Consider the following 21,005-nt stretch of genomic DNA (forward strand, 5'->3'; position numbering starts at 1 on the left):
CGGCGGACAGGTGCAGAATTAGAAGAGATTAGTTTGTTGTGTTCGGAGAGGTGTGAAGCGGGTTTACAGAGAGGTTAGAAGTAGTGCAGTTCCTTGAGAATATGAGATCAAGGACATTGCCAGCTTTATGAGTTGGTGGGGACGGAGACAGTGAGAAAGCAAAGGCGGTTTAAAGAGATGTTAGTTCAGATATCTTCTCTGTCTGGAGGTTGAAGTCTCTGAGAAGTACAGTGGGAGGGCCAGTTTCCGGGATGTGTGAGAGGAGATTATCTAATTCCTCCAAGAAGTCTCCCAAGGCGCCTGGTGGACGGTAGAGAACAACAATGGTTAATAATTGTCTAGGATGGGTTACAGTAACGGCATGGAATTCAAAGGTGGAAGGAGTGAAGTTAGGTAGTTGATAGAGGGAAAAGCTCCATTTGGGAGAGAGCAGGAGACCAGTGCCACCTCCTCTTCCAGTGGGTCTGGGTGTATGGGAGAAGGAATATGCTGTGGAGAGAGCTGCTGGGGTGGATGTGTTGGATGGAGTAATCCAGGTCTCAGTGTGAGCAAGGAAATCCAGAGACTGCAGGGAAGCGTAGCCAGAAATGAAGTCAGCCTTAGGAACAGCTGACTGGCAGTTCCACAGGCCACCTGTAACTAGATGTTGGATCGCAGTGGAGCTTGTGGGATAGACGAGAGCAGGCCGGTTATAACGATTAGGAGATACACTGGGCCAGTAGTAATTGCGAGGGGACACATGAACAGGAATGGAATATATACACATGTTTTAGCATGAGGGGCTAAAAAACACCAGCGATACTTAGCTCAATCAAAGTAGGATTTGCCTCCTCTTTGCATCCCTCGTGACTCCCGCAGGACTCTATTGTCTTCGTCTGTCTGACGCTCCAGGAAAGAGCAGCCTAAAATGGACACTAGTCCTGATTGCTGAGTTGTCACAGCTGTGGGCCTACGCCCCTTTAATTAGTTAACTCTCTGCAGCTGATGGGCACCAACTGAAACTGTCTCACTTCACGCAATCAGCTGAGCCTTCAGGCCTATTGTACTGCACTTTTTGAGACAAGTGTCAGACTAAACCCTAGTTACAGAGGTTTTAAGATAACCCTACTACAATAACCCCTAGTAAAGCACTCAGTATTTGTACAATTGTTTAGTTAAAGAGAACCCTAGTCAAAGTGAACCCTAAGAAGCAAATGTTTCAGTTTTTTAAGATTTCTGAAAAAGTTAGTTACCTAGATTTCAGCCTGCAAAACAGGTTTTTTAGCTGTTCTGAGATTTCAAAACACAATTTTAGCCAGAATAACTATAGAACAATTATACAGAGTAGAATGAATGAAACAGAGAGGTCTAGAGACAAAAATAGAACTTACACAGATTTCTGATTCAGCAAGAGAGTCCTATCTGGTCAGGATAGCACACATTTCACGTCTCATTGAGATTTTATGCATGGGGAAAATACATACAGTATTGAACCTGGCTAACTGAGAACATTACATTGAGCTACTCTTCCTCTGCCTGTTTTTGTCTTAAACAAAATGTAATATGAGCATTTCTTTAATATTTTTCTTTAATATCTTTTGTGTGACATCTCTGCTTAATAACTTCCAGGCAGTTATTAGCAACACAGACATAGACGACTTTATCCAAACATATCAGCAGTTACCCCCATCGACCAGTTTATGCAAACTCTCTAAAAACTAAAAGGGAGGATATGAATAGCCGTAAAGCATCTGTATACCGGTTAGAGGTTTTATTCCTCAGTGAGAATGCTTGGAGCCAAACTATCTTTTATCTGCTCTCGCTCTCTTTTTTTGTTTATGTTCTTTCTTATTCATATCTGATTTCAAGCTGTAGATATTGGGTCCTTTGAGCTAAGCCAGTTAAGATGTGTCCTTTCTGGTTTATTTGAGCTGATCAAGCAAAGATCAAAGGATTGTGTGTCTGGTTGTATGAATGGGGGAGATAGGCCTGTTGGGGGGAGGGGCACAGATTGAGAAACAATATTATACTGCTTTAAACGCTACAAAAACAAAACAAAATCCCCCTTGCACAATTCTTGATTGATTTCCCTTTGTGAAATTGTGCTCTGAGCTGGATAGTTCATCCTCCCGGGAGCAGAGGCATTAAAGTGGCACTTTCATTTTTGCCACTGGGCACCGCTGAGCGATATCTTCATCACGGCATCACGGCATCATTTTCACTTCAGACTCACTAAACTGTCTGTCAGCAGCAGTCAAACGTTGAAAAGGCCTCAACTCCACAGGGATCGGTAACAAGAGAGATGGTTATCAGTGTACTGTATAATCATTGGAGGATGGGATTCTCTCTGTCAGACCCACGCACACAAGATAAATGGCTTGTGTGAATGAAAAGTCCTCCCTTTATAGATTAATCCAAGTTGCCATTAGCCGTGCCCTGCTACTCAAACTAGCATGCCATCTGCCGATACCCCATTCACCCTCCCAACACACATTCATACATGCACGCACACACATACGCACAACTGATCAGTAGGCTCGGTTGGAGCCATTGGGTAGCTATCATTGTCCGTTAATCTAATGAGACTGGAGCAGCATACTACTATACATAATACTATACACTGTAGAAGTATACATACTGAAGGGCAAGGCAGGTCAAAGCATTTTTTCATAAAGTAAAATCAATGTGTAACGACAAGTAACGGATACATATATATAGTCAGTTACACAAATACAGTAACAAATCCCTATACTGAGACAATCAAAGTTCTGCAATTGTGTCAGTATGCAGGTTATACAGTATACAGTATAGACTGTAGCTTAAGCCTTATCTTAATGCACCTATTGTGACCTGCACATAATTATCATCAGGCAGACCTGCTGTTCGCTCAGTGTTTCCCCTACCATTGTCTTGGGATTTTTTTAATTTAAATTCTTTTTTTTTTTATATATATAATATATATATATAGCGCCAAATCGCAACTGAAGTAATCTATCTACGGTCACTTTTCGCATTGAACATGTGCTCTTTTATTAAATAAACTAAACGCTTATGTTAAATAAATATTACCACACAGACCATTACTATGTGTAGTGCAGTTCACTCCTATAGCACAAAAGATATATGCTGTAAGAATTTTTTAGATGGTATTGTCAGTTGTCTGATGAAATGCTGAATGGGATGAAGTCATGTATACGTTAGATCTTCTTTTGAACCTCCCTGTATTGCAATTCTGTGGTTTTCAAACATTTTAAAGCACACTCAAATCAGAGTAACTTATAAGAACTTAGAAATACCTCATGGATACATAATCAATCTGCTATTGTTTTACCCTTAAAGCTTTAAAAACATATAAGTGCATGTTCCTTTACACGTTTTCCTTCCACTCTCTCTCCCCCCCACGCACACGCACGCACACACACACACACACACACGCACACACACACACACACACACACACACACACACACACAACACACACACACACACACACACGCACACACGCACACACACACACACACACACACACACACACACACACACACACACACACACACACACACACACACACACACACACACACACACACACACACACACACACACACAGCAAGCTGATTTCTGTCACCAATCAAGCTCCATTTTCCAACCGAATTAATTATTTCTAATTTGCAGCTTCTAGTGGTCAACCCCCTGTGGTGAGCTGCAACTGAGCTTTGTGTGTGTGCGTGCGCATGTGCGTGCGTGTGAAGTAGGGAACGTTCTACAATAGATCTTAATTGAGAAGACGGACTGCAATCAGCATATTCTTGTAGGAAATCATTAAATCATTTCTTCCTCCTCTCTCTTTTTCTCCTTCTCCTTATGTGGTGATTAGCATGGTAATGATAGCATCCTGATTATGTCCATCAGAAGAAATCTGACATCTGTGCTCTCCAGTTCTATTACTGAGGAAATGAAAGTAGAAATGAAAGAAAAAAAAAACCTTTAACTCTTCCAATTAACATGATGTATTACAATTCACATAATATATTGCAATGGTTCTTGGTTAAAGGGTAGGAGCTGAGACAAAAACACGATTCAAAGTCTCATGTTGCTTCTAAAGAAAAACATGTTTTTACCTCCCTCTTCAATTCGGCTGGATGCATACATGAGCTAAAGGGTTTCTGCTGAAATGGTATCAATAAACTAAAATTACAGATCTTAAATATCTGGGTATGATTGCCTTAATTGAAAAATATAATTTTGTGTTTTTCAAATTAATCCTGAGGAGGAAGGCAGTTTTTTGAATGTCTCTTTTTTCACGATTACTGCAGTTTCTACACATTTCACCTTAAAACACGACTCCCAGAATAAACTGAACATCACAGTCTGATGTTTATCTGACGCCTTATATTAATATGTTTATTCGTTTTGCAAAATAACTTAAAACCTGTTTCCTGAATTCTAGAAAATGCCGTTATTAAGGTGAGCTCATACTATACAGTACATCAACCATTGGTATGACTCTTCAGTGTAAAAGCAAAGGTGGCCAGAAAGAGATTATTTTCTTCATGTTTATTTATTTTTCACCATTTTTATCTTAGATGTGGATCTTTATTCTTCAGTAAAAGCTCTTGGATTTTTAGACATAAAGAACCCCTACTGGTGCAGCCTTGACTCCTTGGACTTTGGATATAGTGGGTACATGATGAATTCTGCCAGATGCTTTTATTAATTTGTTCCAGTATAAGAGGCATAGAAAATCAAAAGAAAAGAGGCAGTGTATTGTAGAAGGTCTTGAGTGAAAAGAATGCAGAAAGCGTCGGGAATGTTAATGGAACCTTTATCCTATCTAAAGCTAGCAGCTATCATTCATCCCTAAGAGATGTTGCCTTTTCTTTCCATTTGCATTCACTTCATCACTTCAAATACCCACAGAGCTTTCATTTTCTGACCTTAGATTCATAACTTCCCAGGCTTATGGAAACCACTTGTTCATCATGTCTGTCCTTTAGTCTTAGGTTTGTCAACTAGCAGTTGTAACTTAAATGTTAATTATAATATGGTTATCCAACAAAAAAACTACTATTCAAAACATTATAAATCTTATTTGTATCAAAATGAACCTTAGAGCTTTTACAAAGTGCAGATTTAAAAAGAAAAAGTCTGGCCGTCAGTGTTGTGTAGCAGTTAATCAAACGAGATACAAGTTTTAAATAAATGAAATGTATCTAAATTAAATCTTTACATTCTGCGTTTCTACATAATGTAGGTTGTAGAATAACGTTTGTGCCTTGAAACACACGTATTTTAAGATCAACAAATTGATTGAGGAGTTGTAAAACAATGCATTTTTAAAGTGAACAACATAAGAGTGGCCTTCTTCTATCTGCTATCCCTCATTGAAAACATATGAGCAACAGCAGTTAAGACTTACACTAACATATGTAACATGGAAACAAACTCGCACTTGTTCACCCCTATTGCCTTTCCCCTCCATGCATGTACAAAATGTAACCCCTTTTTATTTATATTTTTCTTCTCTCTGTGTCATTAGGAGATGGCTAAGATATTAAATCATCCGCGGGTCTATGGCTTCCTTCATGTTCCTGTGCAGTCGGCCTCAGACAGCGTCCTGATGGACATGAAGAGAGAGTATTGCATCGATGACTTCAAGAAAGTGGTGGACTTCCTCAAAGAGAAGTAAGACAGGATGTGTCCTGATGTCACCAATATACGTTTTATATGTTTCTCCTCTCACTTCTTCAGCTATTTAGCAGACCATTGTGAATAGCCATTTGTTTGTGTGGGTGCCTGTGTCCAAGCTCTCATCTCTTTCTTTTATTCTCTCCCTTTGTCTCTCAATACTTCACTTTTAGACTCATATAGGTGAGATTTGTACAATAATATTAGTGGTTTTGCAAACTGTATGTCTTTACTCATTCCATATATTGCCACTTTCATATGTAATCACACTCGATCACAATCAATTGTATAAAAAGTTAAAAAGTGAATTAGCTAGACTTTGGTTCATGTACCGCCTCAGATACAATACATTTCAGCAGAGATATTAGAAAGTATAATTCATCGTACTGCCAAGCGTATACCATCTATGCTTTTTACAAACAATGAAAGCAAGCTTTACTTTTTGAAGGACAACATTGATGTGTTCTTTTCTAAACCTCTCTCTTTTGCTTCAGTCTTTCCATCTTTATTTCACTTCTCATTTATCACAACATTACTTTACAAGGTTACACATTTCAAACATGGATTTAATAGACAAGTTGAAGGAGAACTTAGTGCCGCACTCGAGCTATACTATTCCAAAATAAACACAGACATGGAGCTTAACATGTGCTCTCCTGGTATGGATTAGTTACAGCCCCACCATAAAAAAAATACTATTTGAAAAATGCACATAGAGCATGGATTTGATCTTTGACAAATATAAGAGTGATGCAAACTTAATCTTCTCCTTTATAAAAGATAATCTGTCATGGAATTTGAGTTCAATTAATTAAGGCAGTGCATGTCAGAAGTAGTCAATAAATATAGAATTGTTGCTCCGATAATACGCTTAAAGGGGATCCATATTAAAATGAGGTTGGATCACATTTCTGGCCTGAATCTCTAGGTTTTATTGTGTGATTAAGAACAAACATCTTTATTCATGCAATGGTATGTATAAGCATGTTATTGCTCTTGCCAGATGATAACCTCTTATTTTTAAGGAAGTAATAATCTTCCATGGAATTAAATGACACAATGCATGTTTTGAGATTAGTACCGACTAAGGTATGTCTGCTTCATTGCACTTTTCTCTGCTGAAGTATGTTTATCTCAATCCCATATATAGATCTTATATAGTAATATCTATATGTTCCCATTGCAGTCTTGTCTTTTGACGTTGCAGATTAAATTAATTTGGTTCACGTCGAGTTTTCTCTAAGCAGATGAGATGCATGTACTGCAGCAATCAATAGATTTCATGTAGCTGCTTCATGTAGGTCAACAGTCAAGCCATAGGCTTAAATATAAAATGTACAACTGGGTTAACAAGACTTTCATCTAGGTCACTGTACAGCTATCGGTTTGAAGTTTAGTGCATTTAACTATATGGACAGTGTTTGTGCATCAGCCACTATGTGAGTCAGTATATCTGTTGATGATCACTCTGACACACTTTCTCTCCGTTTCTCACATTACCTCTTTCTCCACACGCGTCTCCCATCCTGTCGTCCTCAACTCCCCTTTATATTTCCCTCTGGCACTGTGTAGAAACCCAACATACTTCTCTAGCTTGAAGTACGTCTCTGTTCGACTTGCTTTTCTCTTGTCTTGAACTCCATAACACTAACTTAACATACATTTGACATTTTCTGTTCACCCCCCATTGTATTTTTTTGCTTAAAATTGCCATATATATATAATATTAAAACATCTAAATAATTAGCATGCACAATTAACTGCTCTATCATCTCAAATGAGTGACATTTTATAAGAAGTAATAATGGTTTTACAATATATTATAACAGGCCACTTCCATCTGGAAAACAGCAGCCTCTTCTTGTTTGTCCCACACACTTATTTTAGTTGTGCTTTGCTCAAGGTAGATAGTAGATATAGTATTAATTTGAAATACATGTGTAATGATAAATACTTCTGAAATGTTATGTATAGCATACTAAAGACTTTATAATTAAATGTTTCTGTTTTTGATTTTTTTTATCCAGGGATTTCTTGTTTCTCAAGGGCTTCTTGAAAATAACTACAGTGTTTATTTTTAATTTTCTCCCTCTCCATCTGTCATATTCAACTTGTTTGTTTCTTTGTCTTTGTGTATGTGTGGGCGACAGGTCCATAACTTGAAATTTGAATCATGTCTGTCCATCTTCCTCTCAGCACATCTTTTAGCACTGAAAGCTTCTGATTGGGCGCAGTGTGCGGGCATTTCTTCCACTAGAGTTGAGGGCTTCACCATTCCTTTAAAATCCTTTTAAGTTCCTTCTGAAGGGGCCTTGAGTTGAGGAGTGATAACAGTGTTTTTGCTTTAACACTGACTCAGATGCTTATCTGTGTGTGTATGCGCCTGTGTGTGTGTGTGTGTGTTTTAGGTAACTGTTTAGCCGTCTCAAGCTGTTTTTTTAAGGGCAGGAAATTCAAACAAAGTGACACACACAGAGACACACAACTTGCCACACGCAGAGTTGGTCATAAGATGTTGTTTACATAATCTGTCTGGCTACCCCTTTTTTTTTCTTTGTTTATGTGTGTGCGTGGTTACTACATTTCTGGCTTCTGTTACTTAAACACACACATTCAGACACACTGGTGATGTCTGTTGTGTGAAATCAATACCAGCACACATTCAGTGGTCTGACCCATTTGGCTGCAGCAGTAATAGCCGGGGTGCAATTCAGGGTCTGGGAGACACGCCAGGGCGCTGGACAAGCCAAAAAACACTGTGTGTGTGTGTGTGTGTGTGTGTGTGTGTGTGTGTGTGTGTGTGTGTGTGTGTGTGTGTGTGTGTGTGTGTGTGTGTGTGTGTGTGTGTGTGTGTGTGTGTGTGTGTGTGTGTGTGTGTGTGTGTGTGTGTGTGTGTGTGTGTGTGTGTGTGTGTGTGTGTGTGTGTGTGTGTGTGTGTGTGTGTGTGTGTGTGTGTGTGTGTGTGTGTGTGTGTGTTGTGTGTGTGTGTGTGTGTGTGTGTGTGTGTGTGTGTGTGTGTGTGTGTGTGTGTGTGTGTGTGTGTGTGTGTGTGTGTGTGTGTGTGTCCATACACACACTATCTTCTTTAGTGAAGTGATATATTTTTAGGCACCTAATCCTGAGATGTATATTTCAGACACTTTTAAGAGATGTCAAAAAGAGAAAGGGTAGCAACAGAGGAGGCCTTTTAACATCTAAGACATGTTTCTTATGTATGTTCTCATTATGTTTTTGTAGCGAGATTGAATAGAAAATAGAAGCACTGACTTACGGTAGTAATTATTATCTTGTATTTTATTTTATTTTTGTATATGTTGGGCAAGTCTCTTCCTATTCAAAGGTCTGGTTAATCTTATCTGTTGTAATCTCACCTTTACAGAAATAGTCAGTCTATAACTTTGTTTTTGTTGAGCCACAGGCTACATGGGCCTGTTTCTATATATATTTTTCTTGCTGTGTTTGAAATGTATCTAGCAAAATAAGGCCCCACACGATGCTCTCTGTGCAGTATTTCATTAAGTGTTTTTACTGACTCACTCTACTTTTGGCACTGGTGCACTCATGCAAACAGGAACAACTCAAGGTGAAAGGGGAAGTGTGTGTGTGTGTGTGTGTGTGTGTGTGTGTGTGTGTGTGTGTGTGTCAGACTCACAGGTGACTGTTAATGTAGATTCTTACAATTAGTCCTTTGTTGGAGCCATGTAAAGTTCACCTTTTAAGAATGTGACAGACAGGAACCTTGTGCAGGTATATGCGAGGTCAGAGCTTATCTGACTGACACACACAGCAGAAGACAAATGTATTTCTCTTTACAAACAGCTTAATGCCAACACTGCAGAGGTCATGGGGGTTCAAACGCCTCTGGCCTTCCGTATCACAGAAAACCAGTTCACACACATACACCAACATGCACACACACACACATCAGACCTCCCTCCTTGACATCCTTCATAGCTGAGGATCTTGAACTCCATTATGTACTTAACCAGTTAACGCAACATCTTGCAAGAAACAGCGTCTGAGGGCTTCTTAACATTTAATAAACTATAAATGTGTCATACTCACTTAACGGGAAGAAACTCAGCTTTAAGACAATATTAACCATGTTTAGCTAAACGAAACAAAAGGGTAATAACAAAGGCTCTGAATTAGCCCTGAGCGAAAAACGCTAACGCAATTAGCACAGAACTCAATGTAAAATACCCTTATTACTTATCGTATCTGCACAAACAAGATATCGATTAGCAAGCTGAGATTCCACAGATTCCAGACATATAACTATCATCACTGAGCGATCAGAACTTGCGACAGGGAAAGCAAACATAGACATCACAATACGTAGCTTCACGGCGGAAACACGGGAGAAATTCTTACCTATGCTGTTGTTCTCATCAAAAGTTGTGTTCAATGGCATTAAAACGATAAAGACGCTGCTGAAGGTTAATCCATAGGTTAATCCAATGTGTCTGTGTCACTTTGAAATGATTACTGATAATCCATCTTCATATTTATGTCAATAACGGAGATTTCATATTAGCTGCTACGAGAGTGTATGACAGCTTCCGGTTTTGGTCATTCTGGCTACGCATCACTCATTCACCAATGGGTAATGTTTAGATGGATTTTAGGAACTTCTCCTCGATTCTATTGGTTCTAACGGTTAAAAAGAGGTGTCAATCATCAAAATCGACCAAGGGGTGCCATCGATATGGAAAATGCACCCAAATGACCACAGAAGTGTTTTTTTTCTTCTAAATCTCTCTATAAAGGTAACTTGTTTTGCATCAATCTTGATACAGGGTACTTATTATATGTTATAGTTTGGATTCCTAAAACTTTTAGTCTACTATCCAATCATTCAAGGGTGGTTTTCACTATAAGTAATGTTTTTTCTTTTGGACGGACACTATAATTTACATTTTTTTACTATGTTCAATCTGAATTTACTTTAAAATAAAAAAATTCTATATTGATTCTGACTTTTCTACATCCAACTCACAGGTTTATCATTGCTTTGAGAAAAAATATAATTAATTTAACCCTTTTAGAAGGGAAGATATAGTAAATTGTTCTGGGAATGTCATTTTCGAGCCTGAGGCCTGAAAAACAGGCTCAGGGCTCAACTGGTTAAGGCAGCATTTATGATGCATTTTTAAAGGTAGCTGATTTTTCTTTCCCACGAGAGGCTTTGTGTTTTTTTGCAAAAATACATCACCACTGTTAACTACTCCTGAACTTGGAGGAAAGAAACAAATTAGGAAACTAGGGCTGCCATAGCTGAGATTTTATCTACACAGTTGTTGTATTCACTACCAATATCCTTGCAATTTCTATAAAAAAAATTATAAAATAGTAAATGAATAATACTTACACTCAAATTCATCTTTAACTTTGGTAATTGTGTTGCAATGAACACTCAGAATCAGAGTATAGGGAGAGAAAAAGTGTAGGAAAAAAAGAAATTGCACACTATCATGTGTGTATATATATATATATAACTTTATATCAAAATGTCCTTTTCTTAATATAATCATCAAACCTGTACACTACTACACAAAAAACAAACAGATAACAGCATAGCATAGCAAAGAAAATACATTATTTGTCAGTCTTGGCGTAGTTTCTTTTGTCATAACAATAAGAACCACAAAGCAGTAAATATCAGTCAAAAAGTCAAAGCTACAACTGTTCAATCCAAACAATTGGAAAAGATTACTGCATGAGAAAAACAGCATATTCTTTTGTAGAACAATGCTTCATGTTTACAGCAGTGGAAAGTAAAACAAATCTAAGTCACACTAATTAAGTATGTATTGAAATGTCCCCAGAAACCAACCAAACAGACTCTGGGGGCAAAGAGAAACACATTTGTCACACTGATGACCAGAGGACAGCCTGTTCAAACAGTTTGATTTGTTTCACACTTCAACATGTATCGAGTTAGGTCTGTAGAAGGTTGAATGCCCAAATCGCCTGTCACTTAAAACTCATTCACACGTTCAAATCTAATGGCAAACCAATGCCTCTCTGACCTTTATTGGAACATGTGCAGATGAACTGATAGAAGAAAATCAATTTTATGTTGCTTCAAATTGTGGACATTATGGAAGACTGGTTTGTTCATACTGAGCTGCAGAACAAAGAAAATGCCACTAAAACACAAAATGCTGTTGTTATAATAAATTAAGTTCAATTAAGGGCACATCTATTCATCCCTTCATTGCAGGGTTTTCTTTCTTCCATGGCACGTTTATGGCATTATTGTAATAGTATGTATAATTCAATTGTTCTCTGCTATAATATTTAGCCCAATTTCGCTTACAATTTAATATACTGTAGGTCTCCTCTATATCCAAAGAGGAAAAATACATTAAAAATACCCTTTTTTTTTAATGACAACACATTTTTCCAATTTGTTAAAACTGAATTGTTTTCTGCCATGCATAATTCGAACAATCAGTAGGATAATTATTTCATTAAAATGGTTAATTTGTCCTCGTCTGCCAACACAGACCGTATTTTACACCCTTTTCTCTCTGCTGCTATCAATTAAAATCACATAATGAAGTACAGTCTTTATGCAATGATGTATGGAGAAAATCCGGTTATGGTGGAATAAGGCTGTTATAGAGTGAGTGAACGTGGTCAGAGGATTTTCCACAGTTGTTACATAGTTTGCCATAATATCTTGGCTGATGTTCCCTCAACTGTTCTCGAGGATTAAATGTCTTTGATTCGCTGGGGCCAAAGATGAAACGCCTGGAAAAGAATATAATGCGTCTGTGGGTTGGGGGTTTGTTGTGCATATGTGCAGTGGAGCAGAATCTGGCAGTATTACTGTTGAACTTTGAGGTTAGTTGGGTTGAGCAGTAAGGGGGGGGGGTGTAAGCTGTCATGTTACCAGCAAGGGATAGATGATAGGGGAGGGCCGGGGATCGAGCGGCCCTTAGACCTTCTCTGGTGTCCCTCAGGGTGGTAGGTTGGTTCCTCTGGAGGTTATATGTTCCTGACCTCTGAAAACCCTTTTAATCCCAGGCCATAGAGGTCTGATTCCCAAGGAGACAAACTCGCATGAGGGAAAGCAAAAATAATCCTGTCAAGCCTAAACTACAAAGCAGCACTTTTTCTATTTAGTTTATTATAGAAGTTTACATAATATTGAGCGGATGTCCAGCTGTGTCGTTTTTACAGTTATTCCCCCGAATAAATGAGTATTTGGGTAGGTCAACAGGTGATCAATCTGTGTGATCTCAGCAGCTGACCAGTATAATGACCCTTGGCCTCCAACATGACCTATAGGAACCCAACACTCCCATCCAATCTCCATTTGAGGATTCGGTCACTGCTCTGTTGTGTTTAATTCCATTTCTTCTTTGGTTTAAGCCTTTAAGATGAACAATAGATTTTAAAATAAGGTTTTATGGGTTGTATAGACCGCTTATTTTGGTATTCCACTTTTAATTAAATCACTTATACCTTCAACTCTTCGTTTTCTGTCCTCTTTTTTAAAATTTGAACTGGTTCACCCTTGAACAGGTTGCGTGCAAAACATTGTTATATAATCTGCACCTGATTTCATTAAATGATCCACAATTACTTAAGAGGTTTTGTTTTATAATGTCTTGAAAGGGCTATTACTGGAAAATGTTCTCTTTTCTCACACAGGAAACACTTTATTCTAATACATACAAATGCAACAGAGAGCCATAACTTTGGGTGGTCTGCGTTATTCAGATTGTTTTAAATCTGACTTTAAAGGCTCAAGGTCTTATCTATAAAGTGAAAGAACATTTTATCACTTCACACATTTTTAAATGGGCAGCTGGTCAAAACACCTTGGTGATTTAGAGAGCTAATATTCTTAGCTTATATTCATACAACAGTGGGTTTAAATCTGGCTCTTGACCCTATTGTTTTCTTTATTGCTTTTCACCCCCTACATGCCACATGTTATAATCAATCCTTTTTTATATGATATGATAATGCTGTTTCTCACTTATATGACATTTGGTTAGATGGAGGCTCAAATCAATGTTTCTGACTAGCACACTTAAACTGTTTCAAAATAGCATGTTTGAAACCAAAATGATTGTGTTTGATATACATTCCCAAAGAATGGAAAGTCATGTTTTATGACACTCATGGTCCAGTGGTTTGAGGTGGTAGACAGCCATATATAAAAAAAAAAAAAAAAAAGTTTATCCAGATACTCGGTCCTGTAAAAGTATCTGAAGGACCTTTTTTACAAACTCTTGAGTCACAAAACATTCAACAATTGATTTCTTAAACCTTCTAGTAGAAAAATACCTTTTTAAGTGTTAGTAGTGTTTTGCAATCTCCAATGTGTTGGCAGAGTGAAGCTGTGTCTGTTGTTATTATGTGTGGATGATAAACTTTCTGTCAGTGTGCGTGTCTCAGTCTCTCTTGAGTGTGGCAACTGTTTCTCTCCAAACAAACGGCTCCAAGACAGTTGCGTTTGTGTGGTTGTGTGTGTGTGTATCTTTGTCTGTGTATACACGTGTTAGTCATCTCTATTAGTCACGAGGAGTGACAGGGATATATCAAACCTCCCTGGGTTACGGCAGGACACATGCATCAGTAGCGTGACTGCACCATGTGTGCAATGTGGAGCCAGTCTCTCGCTTTGTTGTTGCTCGTTTGTTGTTGAAGACATACCTTCATTAGTTAACACACATGCACTCACACACTTAAAGGGTTTAAGGTATCAGCCAGGGCTAATGTTTCACTTGAATAGTTGGTGGGAGGGAAGGCAGCTCCCTGGAGGCATTGACAAAAAACAAAACATAAAACAAGTGAGGGAATGAGAGGCGGGAAGAGAGCGAGGCAGGTTTGCTGGAATAACCTGCCTCGCTGGTGGGACTTGCCCCCCCTTTCTTCTCTCTTTCCCCCCCCTAGCTGATGATTCAGCAAGTAAACCCAATGAAGCAGCAAGGGTTTCTGTCAGTGTTTTGACTCTGTCTTTCATTTCAAACCCTTATTTAGCCACACAGCTAGAATAGAACATGAACAGCAAACAGCTAGCTTTAGTCATAGCAGGCACATTAAACGGTCTCACACACATAAACACGCACATTTGAGTGTTTAAAACGCATCAGTCAGCAGCTCCACTAAGTTTCCCCCCCCATATTATCCTCAAAGGTTTTGAAGTTTTACACCCATGAACATCTGTGTACAGATCTACATAATGAACCTATTTTTTTGTTTTTATTTAAAACGACACATCAGTTTAAAGACAGATACAAACATGCATTTTAAGGACAGCGTAAGAGTTGTACTAAAAAATAAGTGGTTTGTGTACCTTTTTCTTTTGGCCCTACATATACAAATAAAATATATTACACAATGTAACTTCCACACTGCCGTTAAAACCTTTGGCAGCTGGGTAACTTTTATACCAGCTGACTTAACATGTTAAACCTGTCGACCAATCATTCCTGCCATTTTCTTTCCCCCGCTTATCTGAAAAATGACATGTTGACTCTCAAAGCATTTTGTGACAAATGTATGGTGTCAGTAGATGCTTATATGTAGATTCCTCCCACACAGAAACAAAACAAACTCAAAACAGTTTCCAGAGTGTGGTATGGGAATAGTTTTTATGAGTTTGTCTTCTTGTTAATGTGTGTTTGTTTATAGAAGGGATTTCATCCAGAAAGGATTGAAAAGAGGAGAGAGAGCCTTCCTGGCTATATACCTGGCCGTGTGTGTCAACGAGTGTGTCGTTGTGAATTGGCTCAGTTTAAATAACAGGAAACTGCAAAGAACGAGTCATTAACTTTGCAACATGCTGAAACTAAAGGATGGGTGTCTGTGTGTGTGTGAAAGCACCTGAGAAAGAGAAAGGCTTTGTGGATAATGACTCTTGGCAGTTTCTAACACATCCCTGTCTTATTGACACTTCCTCTGGATTATACCATATTTTCTTCCCACAAACCACAAACGCACGCACACACACACAGGATATGTACAGCTTCACTATAATTATAGGAGTTTCCTTCATTAAGTAGTGTTAATTTATTATTAGGCCACATTATCTATCCTTCCTGTCTCAAGAAAGAACTGAACACACACATACTGAATTACAGAACCATGACTGCTCTGACAGGCATCTTCAAAACATGTCAGAGCAGCAGTGAAACTCAATGCCTCCCTGTGGTCACAAAGAGCAGGTGGCAAAACAATCCAACCCTGTCAGATTACTGTAGAAAAACAAGGTGGTTTCTATCATACTCTTAACCCATTTGATTTAAAGTCAAAAACATGTTTTTAACGTTGTAAAGATTCACTCTGGTTTCCTGTTCTTTATCAGCTTGTCTTTTTCACGACGAATTAGAAGTAAGTTAAAGTAAGTAAGAAAAACATCACAGAAGTGTTCAGTCAATATTGTCCCTTAGTAACTGACTATAAATTATCATTGTCATTTTTATCAATGCAATGCTTTAATGTGACTTTGACTCATGAGCCTCAAGGTTATCTGTGCTCCTGAAAGACTGAGGTCATGTTTGAGTTAACGGATATCCTCACTCATTACACATTTTCTTTATTTGATTAATATATTTATTTTTATTTTTTCCTCAAACAAAGCATATGTGTACACTAGTATGGGAAAGTACATGTAGATGTTTCCCACCCACAAAATCTGCAAGTACAAACAGAAACAGAATGACATCACCATGAGACTCGGACTGTTTGTTCTCATTTTGTTGAGTTAGATTGCTTTACCTCTGATTTCATAAGACTTGTTCCATTAAGATTCTCTTTTCTCCTTTGTATGTGCCGTAAATTACATTTGGCTTCATAAAACATGCAGAAATATATCTTAAAATATCTTGTAAGTGCAACTGGAGTTTGGTTCTAGGTTTGTTCCGAAGGCCATCAGTGCTTTAAAGTATTGGTTACACATACTTAAAAAGACACACACTTACATAGATTACACTTCATATGCTAACACCCTCATCTTCATAAGTGTGCGTGAGTGGAACTTAGGTAAGGTTGCGTTACAATGTAAACAACATCTCACAGACATAATGGAAAGTCATATAACAAGGCATTACAGTGTTAACTTTCCATGTGCTTACACCCTCCCAGTGCACACACATGCACACACGCAAGGTCAGATGATACTTGAGTACATGTAAGAACACAGTCATGTTTCAGCCTCTGACTCACCTTTCATTATCTCTCTGTCTCTCTCCTCTCATATTTCTCTTGCTCTGTGTTTGACTCACCCAGCCTTTCAGAGCTCATTTTCAACCACACAGTTTCACTCACAGCAAAAGGACAATACTCTGTTGGTCTGTGTTTAGCTACTTGTGTTGTTTCTGCTGTGTGTTCTGCTGTTGTCTACAGAGAGGGAAATGTGCCGCCAAAATAATGAACTTGATGGTTAATTAATGTTTAGAGGTGTTAGCTATTAAACCCTGAGGAAGGCCCTCTTACCCCATACTACTTTGGTTAATCTACTGTTAGGTGTCCCTCAGGTTTTTTGCAGTTATGCCACTTTCAGACTGTATTATTAGGGCAGTTAGACTGTGTACTTCTAACAGCTGATGCAAACGGTCACTACAGTATGTTATCTTGCTTGTATATAATCATGTAGAAGAAAGTGTTTTAAATACATGTAATTGATATGAACTTATTAATACATCACTTTTCAAAACAAAGTTACAAAGTGCTTTACATGGATTAAAAACAAGCCGTTCAGGGCGGCAACAGAACATGAGGTCAACAATCTCCAGCCCAGCCTGTAAAATGTACAGCGTTTCAACAATAGCAACACTAATATAATGGAGAAAATAAAGTATAAACAAGTAAAACATATATGTAGACTAAAACTTAAAAGTAGCATCATAGAGTGGTGCAGGGATGACGTGTTTTTGTAGGCCGAACCGGAAGTAAGCTGCGCATGGGTTCCCTCGACAAAAAAGCAATGGGATTTCTCCATAGGCTTTTGGAATATTGTAAAAAATAAGATCTGTGGAAAACAAACCTGTTTGATAAATGCACGTTTTGTTCAGTTTTGTAATCTCCACATGTCTACCCTACTTTTATAATTTTCGAATCATAAATCTAATCGATAGTCATCACTGCACCACTCTATTAGTTAAAGGCTTTAATGAAAGGTGAGTTTTAAGAAGTGATAGCATAAGCAGGCTTGCTTCTTGTGGTTGTTAACTTGCACACACACAAGGAATATAGGCATCATAACAGTGTGGTAAGGTTTAAGGAATTTGTATATTGATAATTGTTGTACTTTTTAAATAGCTTTTGTCACAGTAGTATTTCATGTTAACATACAGTTACTTAGGTGTTTTATTTTGTGGTTATTCGTCAATAAACCAGAAATTAATTGACTTTTTGGGTTAAATATGTATGTTTTATTTTTTATCTTGTCAAGTTTATGGTTAATGAAACCTTGAAGTTCCCCCTATTGATGATACAGTATTCTCAATGTCAGATTATGTTGCCAGTTTTGAACTAATTGTCCTGTAGAAATGTCATTCTTAAGTGGCTTATTTTACTTGAGACACATAAAACACTAATTGATTTCCCTGACAGGTTCTTCCTCACTCTCAAGAAAAGCCCTTATGATGCTGCTATTGGGCTCTAGTGACTATAAGCTTAATGATTCATAAAATGATTAGTTAGTTAAAAGTAATTAGTCAGTTAATTACCTGTCGAACAGAAAACAACCAACTTCAGCATCAATCAAAAGCCTTCTATATATAACACAGTGTTGAGCTTGTTTTTCTTTTCTACTGCCACTCCTCTCAAATTGTCCTGCCTTTGATTTAATTGTCTCTATTTGGTCCTAACATTGAGATAATAACCAAGACTGCTCATAAGAGACTTGTTTGCTAGCAGCTTGCTATCAAAACATATAGCCTCCCCTTCATCTGCAGAAGAAGCTTTAGTATGCCATTCCAACACTTCTCCTGTTGCGAGTAAACTGGTCTGAACACGGTGCTAAACATACACCCTTTACACAAATAAAATAAAGGAAATCTATATTGTTTCTATATTTTTGGGCCAAATAGTCCCTTTAACTTCCAATGAGCCATTCGAATAGAGACGTAGTTCTTCCTCACTTTAACAATGTCTCATTTAATGTATCATCTGTTTTGCATTTTGGAACATCGACTTATATCTCCCTCTTTACAAAAAAAATGGATACGTCTATTTCCTTTATTCAGCTTTTCCATTAACAATATTTCTAGCTTGCTGGCTGCTTGATCGAGAGAGTGTGAAAACCCTACACTTAAAGCGAGGCCAGCAATCATTTGATTCTGGTAAGACTTTTATGTCCAGCATTTATCTGGTGCTTTGATGTTATCCATATCTGTTCAGGTCAGCCAGACACAGCGAGACGGAATGATGAATAATATACTGCGGCTATGTCAATGAAGGTTGCTTTAAATTGAAATAAAGTGTAAAGGGACAGTCGTTTTAACGCCCGACGAGACAGTCACTAGTGCACTGCAGCAAAGACAGTATATAAATGTGTATGAAATAACTGCTTCTGTATGTGTGAGTGTGTGCATGAGTGTGTTAGTGAGCGGATGGATTTGTGGTGTCTGTGCACTGTTATTACTCCTCCCTCAGACTAATGAAATGTGTATGTGTGTGTTCTCATTACCCTTCTCCGGGGCTAATGAAGTATGTGTGTGTCCGCATGTGTAAGTGTGTGTGTTAAATTGAACTGCAGTTCTGCTCTGCTGTGTTCAGGCTGTTTCATTAAATGATAAAGTTTACTGATGACTCCAGTGGGATCATTATTTACTTGGCTCTCCATTCATTCCCCAGCAGCCACCTCGATCTTTACAAATGACCTGCTCCACGGAAAGATAGAGGTTATTTTCACTGCAGGTTCAGAGACAAACGACTCGGTATCTGCTTACCGCATAGCCGACGTGTTTACACACCCTATTTGGACGTATATCCAATATCACCGAGTTGTTTTCCTATTCCCAAGAAAAAGATAGACTGTGCCTAAATAAGCACTGTTATAACAAAACTAAAAATCATTACCGTGGCTCAAAAATGCACAACAGATTTTAATTGCTATTTTTACAGTGAACTATCTAATGAGAAATTATGATTAAGGGAGAAAGATGACAAGTATATGAGGCTAAAAAGAGACTCAATAATGTTTTTGCATGTGTGTCTGTGTATGTGTAGGATTTTATAAACATTCCAAACTCAACGTTCCCACCAGATAGACTGAGAGAAAGCAGGGGTTTAAGTAGAGAAAGAGCCAGAAATGCAGGTTGAAGAAGTCTCTCTGACAGTTTGACAGCTCCTCTCAGGCAAACTGAAGACATCACCTGTCTCTGTCTGCCTCTTAACCAATCATTTGTCTGTCCCCTCTTTCTCCCTAGCATATGACAGTCAGCTTTTGCTTCCTTTGCATCCTTCACTCGTTGAATCACTTTAGGGCAAAATGCCAGACTGCAACAACCAACTTGCCCCCATACTGCTGGCCTTACATGTTGTTTTTAGCAGTTTTTTGTCCATCTAATATTCATCCCAGCTGCTTTGTAAGCAGGAACATTTACTTATTGGGGACATCTGTGTTTATGAATATTTAACTTCTTAAAGTCTGATCAATAGTAGTGCTCCAAAATGTTTGAGTTCATGGTAACTGTCATGTAGGGATTCAGAGCCATTGGGTTATTGATTTGAACCATTGTTTGGCTGTACAGCTTTAGGCCCCGGCTCCACGGGGACGAAAACGGGTTGAATCCGCATATTTCTCATGCGTATAGCCCTTTAAGCTCGACGACGCCGTAACGGAAACGTAGAAACAGACCCCGCAAACGACAACGGGTCCAAAGGTGGATAGATCTGGGAACGGAGCGCTCTGGGGGGTCCAACGGGGCCGTGGGGTCGCCTATACGGTCATCCGTTTCATAGCCCCGCCTCTTCCCACCTCTCCGCGTACCCCGCATCATTGCTGATGTGTTTCGTTAATAACAACAATGGCGGATCGCAGGGTTGCACCATTATTGTGGGTTGTGATAATGACGACGCAATAGCCCCGCCTCTCCCCACCTCTGCTGCTCACCCCCGCAAAAGTACACTGCACACTGAATTCAGATTATTTATCTTTATCTCGATATGGACATAAACGCGAGTGAAGTCTAATCTGACAGGACGGAGACACGCAGCTCCTCCGGCTGTGAAGCAGCGGGAGCAAAACACACACTTCAAGTCAGATCATCACCCTTAGCTATTTTAATTACCTCTCAAACTACCTAAACTAGTTATAAATATGTTTATTCTTACTGTCGGGTTTACTTACTGGATCAGCTGCTGCAT

General features: G+C 38.5%; 1 protein-coding gene across 2 annotated transcripts in view; it reads left to right on the top strand.

The window, feature by feature from the left end:
- cdkal1 (CDK5 regulatory subunit associated protein 1-like 1) overlaps window positions 1–21,005 on the top strand; it is a 231,923-nt gene that overhangs the window by 135,889 nt on the left and 75,029 nt on the right. For both annotated transcript variants that reach the window (XM_034127949.1, XM_034127948.1), the window contains one exon: window positions 5,518–5,663. In XM_034127949.1, the coding sequence (XP_033983840.1) occupies window positions 5,518–5,663 (146 nt within the window). The remainder of the gene's footprint in view (window positions 1–5,517; window positions 5,664–21,005) is intronic.

The sequence above is a fragment of the Trematomus bernacchii genome, unplaced genomic scaffold, assembly GCF_902827165.1.
Source record: "Trematomus bernacchii unplaced genomic scaffold, fTreBer1.1, whole genome shotgun sequence".
In the NCBI taxonomy this organism is placed as follows: domain Eukaryota; kingdom Metazoa; phylum Chordata; class Actinopteri; order Perciformes; family Nototheniidae; genus Trematomus; species Trematomus bernacchii.